Below are 16,312 nucleotides of genomic sequence, written 5' to 3' on the forward strand. Positions count from 1 at the left end.
TAATAGGAGTTGAAATGACGATGATCATAAGTCGTGTAGTTATAGACGTTGTCTGGCAGTTGTAGTTGTCATGACTAAGGCATATTTAGCAGTAGTTATGGTAGAAGAAGTAAAAGTAACGGCCAAGATTACAATTGTAGAGTGTTTCAGTCGCAAGTGCAGTAATTTCTATGAGTGGTGGGAGTAGCAGTGGTAGTAGTAGTACGAGTAAAAGAAGTAGTAGAAGTGACAAGTTAGTAGTCACAAGCACAGCAGTGGTCGTGGGGGTAAAATTAATGTTTTGTAGTAAGTAGAAATAGAAGTACCAGGTGAAAGACGAAGAGGAATACAACGACTGAGGTTCGTGAATCTGAATAAGGAGCACAATAAGAGTATCACTGTGATTGGTGGGAGGATGATGATGATGAAGGTAGTGACTTGCAGTGAAATGCTGAAGGAAACAGAAGAAGCAACAGCTATGGTACCAATGGCAGAGGTTGATGCGGAAGTAGGTAGCAGTTGTCAAGTAGTAGCACCAGAGGGAATCACGACAGTAGTATTACTGGTAATAGTGGCAACGACAATTTCAGTAACCGCGTCGAGTCATTCAGAAAAGCAAATCATCCGTCACAGATGTTATTGCCCTCTGAATAATAGATGTTTTGATATGTTTGCTGTGTACTTCCCCAAAGAAGAGCTGGATTTCACCGTCATAAATACAGTTTAAAAAGCCCCTTTTGGTGACCTTGTTTTTCAGCTCCCCAGGGTATAAGCCCAGAAGCACAGACAGAGCAGTGGCTCATTCTCTGCAAGTGACTTTCAGCTTTTCCTTATATTGCCCGGAGCCTTCCGTGGCTCCAAACTGAACATTATAAATGTTAGATGTGGCAAAAGAAATTCATCGTCACTTCATTACTTTGAAGTTGTGCACTTTTCATACAGTGCGGATATGGCAGTATTTAAGGGCTCTCCTCCTACGTCAGGAGGATCAGGGCACACTGGTGTGGACAGTTGAGTTTGCGGGGTTCCTGGCAGGATTACTGGGCTTGATTTCAACTGAAAAGATTAACCTTTTTATGGATTATAGCTTGAACTCCGCCTGAAAATCTGGATCAAGAGACGCACAACTCGAGTGGCACCTGAGAGAGGTTGAAAAGCTTTTTATCTATAATTTACACTGTAAATTATTTACACTGTAAATTATAGAAAAAAAAAAAAGGAAATCAAACGTTTTTTCACCCTAAACCCTTTTAATACGTCCAAGAATCCAGCTGCCGTGTGTGTTAACAAAAGCCGAGCGGAGTCAGGAGAAGATGCAATGAAAGCCTGTCAGAGTAAAAAAGATACAAAGAGATAAACAGCATTCTAACCTCTGGCGTCAAAGAACTCCTCATCGGAGCTGTCGACAGATTCTTGAGCGATATTTTGCAGACACCAATGAGTTCCACTGTGTTTCCGGGATGAACCTGCAGGTCAGTGCGAGAGAGAGAGACAAGCTGTTAGGAGCGAAGGAAGGAGAGGAGCTAGGTTGATAGCATTACTCACAGGAAAGTGATTCATATTCAGTGTGACTTCTGACTTTACTGGCAACGGCGTTGACAGAGTGCAGGTGACTCAGGTGGGAGTAGATCTCTTTTCAAGTGTCACAGCAGAGGAGAAATCCCAAACAGGCGTTTCTTTAAAGTGGTGTCAGTGGACACGAGTATCTGGACCTGGACTGTGTCGCTGTGTTTCTGAATGAGTTTGATTCGAGAGCGTGGTTCGAAGGGTGATTTAGAAAAGTGGACTTGTTGGAGACGGTTCAATTCAAAGGTTGAAATTGGGATTTGGGCAAAATCAAAGACAGCAGATGCTTGTTTCGCACCAGATGCCGAGAAAACCAAGCTAAGCTGTACAACTCCGTGAGTTAAAAAGCTATTCCTACACATGCACTCGACACTCCCCTTTCTTTCATTAAAAACAACAAAACAAAAACAAGTTCAATGTGGCAGAAGGTGACAGTAGCCAGGGTTCTTGCCCACGCCGTGGCAGCTTGGGGCCCAATGCTGACCACGCACTTCAAAATTTCACCCCTCAGCTTATCCTATTTTTTTCCAGCATGCAATGCAGAACATTTTCCCGCTTTCCCCAAGACCCTCGTCTAACCAGCCACTTTTAAAAAGAAACAGGCAAGCATCATTGCTTGCCTGTTTCTTGGGGCATAATAAAGCTGAAAACAAACACCCTTCAAAGGGGATGAGTAAGAACATTACTGCACTCAGACGTTCCATTCTGAGACAATAAACTGTCTAACCAACAACTGCTCTCTCGATATTTCCACAGTTTGTACTTTGAGTTTAACCAGAGGGAAATGAAAACACAGATGACCTTTTCTTAATCTTTGTTAGACGTCCCAGCAGGGTGAATCAAGATTGCACCACTTTAGACACCTGAAAAGGAGAGCCAAACCAACATGTTTCTGTGCCAGTTTTTCCTCCGAACAAGGCTGACATTGCTCTTGTAACTGCAGCAATACAGGGCACATAAGTGCTTGATTACTTTTTTATAGCCGTAGAACTGCATAACACAATGGCCATCAGTCGGAGGGCTGTTTTGAAAAGCAGCGATTTTGTGGCCGGGATTAAAGCGGAGCGTTTTAGAATCAAGCGAAGAAACAAACCGTTCCCGGAATTATTTATAGCAACAGAGATTTCTGGAGCCAAGAATTAGACATTTCAATGTAGTAAACACCCTGAGCAGCCAATGCTGACACAACACCCAAGTACTGCCCGCTTAATAGAGAACACTGTTGATGCAGAACTTGGATTGGACTCATTTAAGATTGCATGTGAAAGCTACAGGGGGACAGACGGTTCTGATACTTACAGACAGTGTTGGATTATGGTTATACTACAAGTACTGGGATGTAAGGCTGAACAATGTGGAGACAATTTCAAATGATACTCATGCCAGAAATCTACGATGTGATACTATAAGACAATGGGCTGAGTGAAAACCATGTTTTTTATGATACAAAAGGATGCAAAAAGTTGTCTGTCTGCCCCTGGCTGGCTTTAGCTGTCGACCAGTAACAAGCAGGAAATAACGTTGGTGGGTTGGTCTTAGCTGTTTATTGACAGGCAAGCGCAAAACAGAGTCGTTCATTTTGGGATATTAATATCTTGAAGGTTCGTATCTCGATGTTGATATCGACGTTGATACACAACGATATACCGACATATTTTATGCCAGTGGCAGATTTTTTTTAAAGCCCAAATTGACGGATTGTTTTTTTTTCCACACACAGAAGTCAATACTGGAATGTTGCTTTATAACAGATCGCCCCTCTTTTCATGCACTCCATGCCCCGGGAATGAGTATCTGGGGGGATGAGCAACAGGTTTTCAGCCGGCAAAATAAGGCACAAAACTTTTTGCCTCATCTATGATTTACACTCGGCGTCAGATACAGTATATCAGACCACACAGCATGACGGAAAATCTGCCTGTGATGAATAAATAATGCAGATTTAGAAAAAGTTCTTTGAATTGTATGTATTCACAGGGCTTTACAAACTAACACGGTACAGAGACACGTAAATGAAATCCGGAAATTTATTTCATGACACTGATGCTGTGAGTAGGAGGAAATATTACATTCTGCTGGAGGTGCTGCAACAGCAGAAGTGGATGAAGTAAGCATGCTACACAAATTCAATATCATATACAGTCCCTCTGCAGAAGACATTTGGGAAAACCTCATGTATTTTGGAAATGGAACACTTCTATTGAAAGCCTGGGGCTAACTGAGAAAACAGCTTGCAACGACTTGAAGGTGAACACGGTGAAGTGTGCACTTGCTGCACACCTTGTGAAAGAGCCTGCTGTGACAGATTTAAATTCTACTGAGTTAAAGTCGCAAAACTTTTTAACCCATTTTATTGTGGTTGGTCTGCAGCTTGTTTAATGTGGCAAAGCTGACCAAGAGTGGTGAAAGAACCCGTAAGACCAACAGTTTCTACAAACATCTGAGGGGTTTGGGCATGTGTGGATTAAGTGCCATTGTTTTCTTACATGGTTCTCTGGACTGACCAAACCCTTGAGGCTTCTGACAGCCCCACTGGGTAGATGACATGACCACAGCGGGACCCTGCGGGACTTGAGTAGGAACGCTACGAATGAGGGTGTGAAAACGGGTCAGGTAACTGACAGGAAAACCAATCTTGTTGCGCCTGAAAGGCTGGTAAATTAAACTGACAATTCAGTGGGAATTATTCACAACAAGGTGGTTTCCTTTTCCCTCAAAAAAATCATCTCCGGCATGTTTAATTCAAAGCTGAGTTAGCAATGCCAGGAAGGACTATGTGGGAAAAGACAGTGATCAAGGGGGCAATTCCCAATGTTTGCTTCATATCTGGCTCCAGAAAATGAATATTTAATATTAGTTCTGTTTGAGCAATAGCTGAGACTGACTTTATTATGGACATTCACGAGAAGTAATTTAGGACGTGCCAATATTTGACATTATGTAAAACATATATGGCTTACAAAAAAATAACACCTTCCCAACACCAGGCAAAAATCCCTGATACTGTACAAGTAACATCCGATTTACGACCGGGATTGGTTCTGACCAACCGGTCGTAAGTCAAATTGGACGTAAGTCGAATGCCATTCAAAATAGCCGACGCGAGGGTTATAGGCACTACTGTAGTTGTAGATGGCTGTGTGAGAGTGAGATGCTGGGACACTGTGCTGCCGTAACTGATGCCGGGCTGCTACATGCTGCGGTGCCAGACATTGAATAAAAATTTTTTAAAAAAGCTGCTGGCCGTGTTTGTACGTACAGGTAGACGTAAGTTAAGCAGGTCAGAAGTCGGATGTTATTTGTAATATAACCCTCTTTGCTACCCCCCGATGGACAAGGAGCACTCCATTTGAGATGTCAGACTATTTCAAAACACTACATATTTTCCCGTCATAAACACCTCCTCAATTTGATACAAGAAATAATGGGGTTGTTATTTGGCCACTAAGATAGCAACTTATCAAGTATACCATATAATATCTACTCCAGCTCACATTGAAATGTATTAGACGAGATGTATTAAACTTGTTTTTTGACAATTTGCATAACGTTTGCACGTTCAAGAGCTCATGAGATGGACATGCCGTGTCTCATAATATCGCCTCAAGAAGCCACATCATCTGCTCGCTCTGTTTTCATAACACTGCGAAACAACCCTGGCAATCTTTCCCCTGCCGCTTAAATCCGAAATCCATGTATCAGTGCGACCTGTTCACTGGCAGACAAGCCTCATTTTCTTCCTGGAGTGGTCATTCGACTGGGAACCAAACTAAAGAGCCGCTAAATCCCACTCCCAGGGCTTCACACTTAAAGTGATCTGATCTTGAGAGGGCTGATGGCATCATAAAAAAAGGATGATAACAATTGACAACAGAACCACATTGTCTAGGAAAGAAATTGAAGTCAACCTGGAGGGAGCAGATTGTGGCCAGGAAGATGAAACAGAATGGGAGAGAATATCGGGAGGAAACGTCACTATATTGACTGTATTTTCAAAACAAGGGATACAGCACCATCAACCCACTAACCACAGCAACAACTAAGCAAAGAGGATCTTTGTCTCACAGAGCCTTATCAGCCCCGGGCAGCAACACTTGCTCACAGGTAGCTGACAGTCCCTCACAGTGAGTATCTTTAATCCGGTGAAAGTCTATGTGTAGCTAGTCATCTCGAGAGGGTGATGGTTGCGTATTTACCAGGATTGTTTCTCAACTGAGGGACTGGGATCAACTCCTTAAAATGACTCATCTGCATAAAATGAAGGCGCGACTATATACCTGACAAAAGGGGAATTCCAAAGCAAACTGTCCAGAATAAAGGTTTAAAGTCTCCGTTTGAGAACAGAAATAGTCAGCTAATCTGCTTTAGTATGTGAAATGAAGGGAAAAAAGCACTCATTTAATTAACCTCTAAATTCAAATACTAGAAAATTAATTTACATTTTAATACATAGCTACTTGCTAGTGCACATGTGACATGTTTGATACTAAGATTTTCTTCCAGTTTCCAGCTTCCAGTTTTGTAATCGATTGTCATAACAATAAACTTGCTTTCATGCATATAAGAGTGTACGTACTGCATTATCTGATTTCCCCCCATTAAAATTATGGTTCTTAATACAATATATAGCAATATATCGTATCACTATTCTTGTATGGGGATATGTATTGTATCACAAGATAGGGATGTGACCTCTACAGTTTTTTACAGTGTTAAACACCACCCATAAATACATTCTCAAGCAAACGGAATATAAAAGGAAGAAGGAACTTCCAAATGTGATTCAATTCAAAGTGAATCGCATACGCTGAAAGGTGGTGCCATGGTCGGCGAGGCTCCAGAGTGAAAGACGACATCAGCTGATACTTGACAGCGTGGACGTTCATCATTGAGGTGGGAAGTCGAATATTCTTATTATGACACCAGACATTCAAGCTATAAAGACCATACCAGAAATAACTTGTTTGTTGGGTCTTGTATCTATCTACATACTGTGACTAAACCTTTGAAAACACATGTCAGCGGGAAATATGTCAGTGGTCAGAACTGGTAACCGTGGTCTGAACCCTACGTAGCTGATAAACAACTTCACGCCATTGCCACAATGTTCACGCACTAATTCATATGCTGTCACAGTTCACAATCTCTGTTGTTCCCTTCAAATTCCCATCAACGCTTCTGTGAGGATCACCTCTTGTCAGTGCAGTCGACCCTCCAGGTTGGCGACGAGTCCCTTCCCTGGACGACTGAATTGAAGCATCTCAGGTGATTCTTATCTCAAATCTAATTCTGCTCAGGTTGCAGCTGAAAATCGGGTTGCAATATTCAGGGTGCCAAGTCAAAGGCAAGAAGTACGGTGCATTTCGAGTGGAGATGAATAATTGAACTCATCAATCTCTGCCTGAGAACATATATTTCCCCCGCCGCACAGTTATCCAGATAACATCTGACCTTGGACTGTACAATTACAGCAGCAGCTCAGTCAAATTCATCGCAACAAAGCTCATTATGGTGTTAAATGTAGGTACTGGCGAGCCTCTCCGCGGGACTCAAAGGTAACTAACGCTGTTTTACAATTATACAGTTCAGAGGTTGACTGCCTTTCCAATACCGCGTTCCATTATCTTGCCAAGTTTCCCACTGCACTTGTCCGTCTCATCTAGCGGTGGAATTCATTCACAAGTGGGCGTCGTTCCTTCATGAATTCAACAAGCGATGCTGCAGGAGAGCGTAAAAGTGTGATACACAACAGATAATAAATCCAACACAGCTGCGCTCAAGCACATCCATGTATCAAAAAAACTCATTTCTGCAGCGAGAGACATCGGATTCTTCATCGCCTTCCTCAGCAGATGGTTACGACGCCTCATGTTTTTCATTAAACAGGGCCACGTGAGCCCAGTAAATAATCCCTGATTTTCCTTTTTTGCGCACTGACAATCACACCAGTGGGAATTTTCTCCAGAGGAAACCGCATTGTAAGTCGCTGATAAAAATCAGGGCAGTGTAACAACTCCGCTTCTTTACGCTACTCGAGGGTTCCGTTAATCTTGCGCAGAGATTATAACAATCTGTAGCGATCTCACGGTGGCAGTTAGCCACGTGGAAGTCAAGATGGCGGCTTCTCTTGATCTAACATAGTAAGCTGGAGCGCGGAAAGTAAAGTACAGTAGGTTAGACAATGAATGAGGCAATATTGTCCTCCTCAAATGGACTTCAGGAAGCACAGAAGAGACGTATTCTCATATTAGCGCACACCGGCTTACATCTGTCTTCCAGACAAGACGGGACAAATAGTGACCAATTACAGACACAAACAGCATTTAGTGAAAAAGGAAGTGAGCAGGAAGAGCCGATCACATCCTGCGGCGCAGCTGCGCTGAAAAAGGCAGCGCTGGGCTTGATGCTGTTCACATTCACGAGGATATTGAAGATACCACAACAACTGAGAGCGATGTCTAATATGTCGAGAGGAAATCCAATCCTGCGCGGTTGAAGAAAGAAGAGGAAATGAGAAGTGGCCCACCTCTTCAACTGAACACGTGAGATGTACCTGCGCTGATGGGGATCCAAGCGTGCGTCTGGCATGTCATTCACATGAACTACAGACACACATTGGTATAATGTGAGCTAACTGAATTCAATATGAGGACCAATGACACCGGCAACTCAAGGCAGAGGGAGGATTCACTGTTCACTTAGAGAACATTGTCTGGGACGGCTGTGGTCACAGCAGCATCAACTACAAGTCTGACAGCAGACCAGTGTTGGACCTTTAGCCTTAGTTTCGGCCAATGATGATACCACACTGATGTCTATCCTACAGGGCTGTGTATTGGCAGGTATCTTGCGATAGGATACATATCCAGGTACAGGAGTGGTGGTACAATACATTGCAATATATTGTGATGCAATATACTGTAATAAAAACCATCATTTTAATAGGGAATATCAGTTAATGCATTACAATATTTTCAGTTAAGAAGACTGACTCGCTGCCTTATTCAACAAAATATCTCCAAAGTAAAATAAGAAAATATTAGTATTAAACACGTCACCAATAGCATATCCAAGTATCTCTGTATTGTACATCAATATTGACAACATAAAATATCAAGACAATATCACACAATCAAGTATTGCAATATTATTTTTGTGAATACAGATGTCTAAAAATACCATCGCGCTAATGTGCAAATAATGTAGGACGGCAGGTTCAACAATATTTGTTGTGCCAGTAAAGGAGTGGTGAGATCTTGCCACGACCAACATTTTTTCCGCTGACAAAAATGACATCACATTCACGAGAATAATATTTGCCAGCACCAAGCCACTACACAAATGGTGAGGCACAGTTTGAGTCTCCACCTTGAAAGACCCGACCTGATGAAACAAACTCAATGGAATAAAACAAAGCTTTCTGATTTGTATTTCTACCTTTTTTAAATAAATGGTTAACTGTTCTGCTAGCTCACATCCCCGTGCACAAACAGACATCTTCCTTTGCATTTTATTTTTTAAATCTTTTTCCACATTTTTAAATCTGCTTAAAACCATGACTCCAGTCAAGTCGGCAGTCTGTGACCAATGGATGAGGAAAACAAGAGGTGGTCAGGTGAGCTGTTCCCCTGTCATCGTCTTATCTCTGACCTTATATATCAAGAGGCCAGCTGCTGTGTGCTCTCTGAAGCTCTGCTCCCTGACACGGGCTCTGTGTGCCTCCTCATGACAAACACTGATTAGATTTAAATTAACAATGTTTTCCATGAGCCAATACAGTAATAGGGGTCACAGGCTGAATGCATTAAAGCTGCCGCAGGAAACTTGTCCGTCAAATAAGCCTTCACAGGGCGCTAAAAGGGATAAGACGGAAAGCGCATCGGTATTAAACCAAATCAGGCCGGTAGATTATCTAAGCCAAAGAGAAATTGGCGAGCAACTCTTCTGGGAGGAAGAGGAGGAAACTCAGAGGAGGGGAGAGGCGATTCATCAGCATCCTCCGGCTCTATTTTTAGCTGGATTCTCAGCCAAACAGCAGGTAGAGGCTGCCCATTTATTTCATTTGAGCAGTAAATGAAAAAAAGAAAGGTTTATGACTGATCCAATTTCAGAGAGTATAAAATCCAGAGAGAGGTGCTGCGCTCACACTGCGAAGGACTGGCCATCTATTGAGCTGACAAACAGCGGGGTTCCAGTCAGACCTCACTCCCCAGGGGGGAGAATAAGGATGGCAGCTTATGTGAAGGAATATGTATTTTTAATTACCTTGTCTTTCAGACACAGAAATGGTATTGACTGCAATAAACAGTTAATACCTGCTGGTTCAAGTCCTTGTCAAGGGTGGTTATGAAACCAAGACAATAGCTGCACAGCTACTGAAGGAGCGGGTCACAAAGAAAATTAGGTTTTTGGGCGCATTTCGTCGCAACAATGACAATGTATGCTGCTATTAACAAATGCCAGTCTCAAGAGAGGTCAAGCTGTTTATGAGCCATCCCTTGTTTTGTTGCACCAAGAGCTACTGTGGGTACATAGCAGACCACACACAGAGCAGGGTTTCCGCCACATATGAACTAGCGTGGCTCGCTGCCACGACTTCACTGAGAGCCGCTACGCCGTCAGAAAAATGATCTTCGAAATGTATTAAAACAAAGTAGAAAAACGGAAACAAATACATAACAGATTATGGAGGCGGACATAAACATGCCGTTTTTTTTCCCATGTTATCCGAGGAAAAATCCCGAAAGAAACATCATAATGACTGAAGTCTGTTGCTCACGGAACTCAAATCGCATATTCTGTCCAGACATATGGAAAGACGGACCGCATGAGGACGGCTCTGGATTGGTACGTCTCTTTTTTTTTGGAGGGTGGGGGCTTCGCCAACGGTCTAAGAAAATCCTGGCGGAAGCCCTGCAGAGCCACAAATATGACTTACTACTGTAAAAAAAGACACTTATCTGGGGCCGCCACAAACATCTACATTCAACCTGTTACTGAACACCATCTCACTCCTTAGGCGTCACATCCTGTAAGCTGTCAAGCGGATTTTTTCAACCAATATTGACGCAAAAGTCAGCGTTCGGTTTTTCATGTTGACACAGGACTCCAATTGAATTGAATATTTCCTGATGCCTGAGGCAGGGTTGAGCACCTTGGTATTTATAGTACCTTGCGATCATGAGCTTGACTCATGGTCCGGAAAATATGGCACCATGGTCAAATAAGGTACAAATATATACCAAGTCACATCACAGTAAACAATGAGAACTTAATATCATCATCCTTCCTCAAGTCAGAATGACAGATGAAAAATTTAAATATTCGTAAAAATCGTGATGCTGTGATCGATTGGCCTCAAATCATGATTGGCCAATATCCGTGAAAAATCAGGACATGCTGATCACAGCCGTTCTATGACAATCATGAAACCAGATCCCATACCCGTCTCCTCACTGCAGCGGACCGAAACAAACATGGCGGCGTTTATCGGTCTGTGATCTTAAGTTTGAACTGCAATACATGCCATGAAGAAAGCACTTCACGGGGGAAGCCTGTTTAACAGCAACACAATTCACTGAATTTGCCATTTAAAGAACAAGAATTTGTCAGAGCGTGGTGAGTTTTAGGGTCTGAAGGCAGTAAATGAACAGAAGACGGCTGGTACATCAGCAACAGTCAGGAGGTAGCTAAAGCAGCCAACGCTTAGCAACACTCTCCCATACCAGCGTGACAGTCGGAAAACTATGTAAATAACCCTAAACGTAATATATTCCATCGGGCTAGATGACCAGTCTTTTTCAGTGGTGGAAGACCGCGGCTACAGCTGAGCGCTCTCCCTCTCTCACTTGGAGCCTCACTACGTGCTACCAGCATGTTAATATTTCACTGACATAAACCAGAGCTCCACAGACTGTGTACTCTCACACTGAGTCAAATGTTTTCCATTTGGCCTTTTGACTGAATAGATGTCACTGCAAGGTTTTTGTACCTATTTTTCTCCAAATAATGAAAATGTGTGTCAGAATTATGGTCGGATTATTTTTTTTAAATGCCTTATTACTAGGTATTTTCTTCAATCATTTATTTATTTATTTTGACTATAATGTTATAAACTACTACTAGTATAAACTATTATACTATTAAGACTATTAAGTATAATAAAACGATTTCAAATTGTAATTATATTTTTGCTCTGACCTCAGGAGGACCACATAAATACAGGCTGTGGGACGCATGTGGCTCCCGGGCCGCACTTTGCCCACCTATGTTCCTTTTATGTAATACCGGGTTTGATCTAAAATACCCCACAACATCTGAGTCTGCATGAGAGTCAAAGGCATGTACAACAGTGAGACAAAATCATCTTCAACAGTCCAAGAGCATTGGCATCACGATGAATACATTGATCCAAACGTCAGCCATCAAACAGCAATTTGTTTGAAGCGTTCCAAAGAGTTCCAATAATGTCAGATTTTTCAGCCACTGCTTCAGTCGTCATAACCTTGAAACCATTTAAACAATCTTTAAATATTTACAGTGTTTCTCTGCTGGGCTTGTGCAGCAGCAGAAAGCAGGCTCCGTGCCACGATGATGGACTCACTATAAAAGATGCTGTGAACCATCAGGCGTTGACTCTGACCGTAAACACTGTCAGCTTCACACTTAGCATTCTTTCAGCCGTATTCTTCATCTGACATATACACACTCATCGCCACGACCAAATGAGGAAGAAGATGTGAATGAGAAACTGAGCAAGCCCGATAGAATCTGTAGGCGAAAGTCATCACCAAAGAGAGAAACTGAGCGCGTGGCGCATTTTATCAAGTAAATGCAAAGCACCGAAATAAAAAATCTATTTTGTTTATCTCTATATCTGACTCCCCATGTGAGCAGGGGAAAATGGGTTTTGGTGCGGGAGCAAATTTCCTCAGAGGAAACAACCTCTCGCCTCATTTCACTTGTAGTTGGTAACCCGTTTCAGATACATCCAAAATATGCCCGCTTTTTATGACGCCGCTGATGTTAAAAATGTAGTGAGATGAGTTTTTTTTTAAGCACAGCTCATTGCTTTAAGTGATTTACATAAGCAGGCAATTAACTCACTCACTCTAGCATCTCACTCTAGTTCAGGTGCTTTAATATGTTAATGTGTTCACCGTGTTTTTGTCAAGACAAAGCTTGAGATGTTCCCCTTCTTTCTGCGCAGTCCTCCGCCTTCACCTGCCATGATCATACTCCCGAGTCACCCCACCCCTGGCCTTCCTTCATCACAACACTCTCTGCCCAAAGAATGTTGGTCCAAACCTCTGCATGGTCTCGGACAAACTGAGACTTCCAGAAGAGAAGCAGAAGAGATCTATGTAAAACCATGTCAAGATTGCTTTGGTCCCGCCAAGCCACCCAACCAACCGTTGACACCATTTGCCTCGACAGTAGAGAAGCTTCCAACCTGGAGACCTCAACACGGAGCTATCTTATTGGAACGTCAGCCTGCGGTACATCAAATTTCTCCCCCACCTCATTCGATCAAGTGACCTTTACACAGTCTACACTTCTCCATCACAGGCCCTCATGCTTCACAGAGGTTTAATCACACTTGCCTTCATACACATCACTTCCCACCCCACTGCAGATTGTTGATCGGGTCGGCGTCCATGTACACATCCCATTGGCTCTCCCCATCTGGGAGGATTTTTGTGCATGTTCACTCCACCTGATGTGACCAGTGAAGGCTCTCTTGACAAACACCAGACCTCTGGCACCATCCGACTCGGCGACTGAAGCTGTATGCGCAGCTGCAGAGCCACAAACAAAACCTATCGCAACACCTGGTGAACATTAATTTCAAAGCAATAATAATAATGAATAAACAAAATAGACATAAAATCACTAGAAAAACATTCTATGCATCTATTGTGTAAACATGTGATGCAAAAGGTAGACTTCAACATCACACTGAGGCGGATAAATCCACTTGAAAATAGTCACCATTTGACACCTTCAAAGTCTGAATGAGTCGGTCTGACGGAAAAGTCTCTTGTTCTGCGCTTCAATATATTTACAGTTGGCTTCACAGCGCGGCTCCTTACATCAGAATCTTTTTGGGTCATGCAAACAAGGCAGATTTTATGCATTCAGACTGGGGAAAAAGTGCCCATGTGAAGGTAACTATTGAGTAAAACCCACTATTTGACACTATATGAGTAAAACCCACTATTTGACACTAAATGAAACTTTTGCATTGCAAACCATTTTATTTGGGGGAACATGTCACAGGATAACTGCACCCAACCTTGCTCTTAACTTGTCTCTGGAGGTAAGAACCTGCAGAAAAACTGGACGGCCATTGTTTGATGACTGTCAGAAGCAGATCATTTCGCATCTTGTAGACCGTCACTCTACACGCAATGCTAGTTATTGTTAGACGATCAAGGCTGTGGAAAGGTAATGTTGTCTCTTGGAATATTGAAATCAAGTCACGGCGGGTAGAAGGTGGTCAGAATTATGCGACGAATTCCCTGCAGTGACATTCAAACCCCAGAGTTCACTGGTGAATAAGAAATGTTTACACTGTAATTCTCAACCGGGAGTAATAATGGCATCATATTTTATGAATCCCCACAGGTTGCGTCCACCCTTAGCATGCGGTGGAAAAGGTCAGCGCCGACACAAGGGGGGGGGGGAGAAAGTGGTAAAACTGGGTGAGGCGATCACTTTGGTCAGGGATGTCTCGTAACATAGTCATTACCAGCAGAGGCATAAAAGACTGTGTCAGGACAGAAAATGAGCAGCATTCAGGAAGAATGTGTGTCGCATTATTGGTGGGGTTTAAAGATGAATCAGTCGAGAGCTGAAGGAATGATTTTTAAATGATTTCTGAAGGAAAACGTCCCATCTGAAAGCTGAGTGCAGAACAGTTTGAAGCTGGCAAACACAGCGGACGTCTCCAAAGTTCCTTCTGCTTGACCTGCCCAGGGCACCCCAACTTTACATGTGAGCTGGGCTTGTTCCACGGGAGACCAATATAAACCGACAACACACCAGTGGTGGTCCAGTCACGCAGAGGAGGCTGTGGAGCCATTTCTCCTCCTGGTCGTGGCAGTTTGACTCTCCAGAAATAGCTCCAGCATACACATGCTGGACAATGACAACACAAATCACTGACCAAAAAGGCCTGTCTGTGGTTAGTCGCCCACCAGCTGGAGTTCATATTGGCCCATGTGGAGGAAGCGACATGCTCGCAGAGGCAGCAGCGCGGGCGGTCCAGAGGAGATATGTGGACCAGGAGCGGTCCGCTGTGACCGCCACACATTCCTCCAGAGTCCCCGCAGCTGCGCGCGCCAGCATCCAGCGGAGTGCATCTACCTGTTAGCATGCTCTCTTACCTTTCCCCCGCGCCTCTTTGGACATGGCGCTGTCCTCCGGTGGTGGCGCCGCGTCTCCAAAAAAGCGTTCAACCTCAGGGGTGACAGTCGGCGGAGCAGCGGCGGCGGCTCCTCCGGGTGTCTCCAGCGCGGCGCTCCGGCGGAGAGCGAAGCCAGAGCGGGAGAAGAAGCTGCGGCCGCCGCGTGGCTCTCCTCTCTCCGGCGAACTGTGCCACTGCGCTCTGGTGCACCTGAGTCAAGTTGGGCATGGACCCGCCCCTGCTTCTGTCGCTACAGTTTTGGGGTCCGCGCCGCAGACTTGGCTCCCGTCTGTCGGTCCGAGCTGGTGCTGAAGAGTCGGGCGGACGGTCTGCTGCCTCCAGCGGTGCTCGCGACCGCGGCTGCTCAAGGGCACGCGTCCCCGGCGTGAGTTCCAAACGCCTCAGAACGGGAAACGATCAGGTCTACATTGCGCTTTTGAGCGTGAAAACACAAGGGCATGTTTTGTCATTCACCCATCAGTTAACGTTTATTAAAAATAGGTTGGGGATTTCTTCCCAGTCCCTATTGTGACATCTCGTCATGTTTTGACTCTATTCAAGTGTTGGAGATAACATAAAAGTTTTGACATTTTTGAGGTCTTTGGCTGGGTTCCATTCTGGAACTTGGTGTGTCAGCTCCATCATGGCGTCAAGGACCTACTGTGGATGAGTATAACCTTATTTTTAATAAGGCTTGAATAGTTATCCATCAAATCCGATAAATTCCGTGTAACATCGACGCTTTATAATCACACATTTTGTATCAGTAACTCAATATAATGTAACTTGGAAGACCATCAACACCAGCGTGGCCAACAATGCTTTCCTGATGCAAACACTTGTTTACTACAACACTCCAACATTCAGTCAAGGACATTCTCTAGAATGATATCGGAGGATAAAAACAACGTAAACATTATTGTCCACTCCTCTGGTGATTAAATCTTCCTTCAAGTTACATTTAGCACAGATACAAAATAAGTGATTCATTTGCGATTAATCGCGAGTTAACTCAGCTTCAGTGCGATTAATTGAGTCTAAAAATATAGCGTCTATCGACAGCCCTAACAGTGATACGGTGGATGGATTTATTGCCACAGCGTTGTAGATGGTTGCCGTCAATTCAGTGAAGTCAGAGAGAGAAAAGCCAGCAGGAGACATCCTGACTACAAACTGAATGTTGTTAAAGAAACTGCTTTTCACGTATAAGTTAACTTCCACGTTCATAAGAAGCCAGAAAAACAGTGTCTCCATCTGCACACATGCTCCTTTCAAATGGCGCGGAAGCTTGAACAGCCTTCCGGGTCATGCAGGGTGCGACGACTGGGATGACAGAAAGGGATTATCAGAGGAATATAT

The 16,312-nt window shown here is 43.6% G+C and overlaps 1 protein-coding gene across 2 annotated transcripts in view; it reads right to left on the reverse strand.

Moving 5' to 3' along the window:
- pitpnm3 (PITPNM family member 3) overlaps window positions 1-15,289 on the reverse strand; it is an 85,481-nt gene extending 70,192 nt beyond the window's left edge. Inside the window, exons 1-2 of one of the 2 annotated variants that reach the window (XM_053872879.1) lie at window positions 14,934-15,134; window positions 1,350-1,445 (exon numbers count right to left, since the gene is read on the reverse strand). In XM_053872879.1, the coding sequence (XP_053728854.1) occupies window positions 1,350-1,445; window positions 14,934-14,958 (121 nt within the window). In that variant the 5' untranslated portion in view covers window positions 14,959-15,134. Of the gene's footprint in view, window positions 1-1,349; window positions 1,446-14,933 lie in introns of both variants that reach the window. The other variant, XM_053872878.1, reaches the window with a different exon arrangement.
- Between the last annotated feature and the right edge of the window lie 1,023 nt (window positions 15,290-16,312).

Source organism: Synchiropus splendidus, chromosome 8, assembly GCF_027744825.2.
Source record: "Synchiropus splendidus isolate RoL2022-P1 chromosome 8, RoL_Sspl_1.0, whole genome shotgun sequence".
Lineage (NCBI taxonomy): Eukaryota > Metazoa > Chordata > Actinopteri > Syngnathiformes > Callionymidae > Synchiropus > Synchiropus splendidus.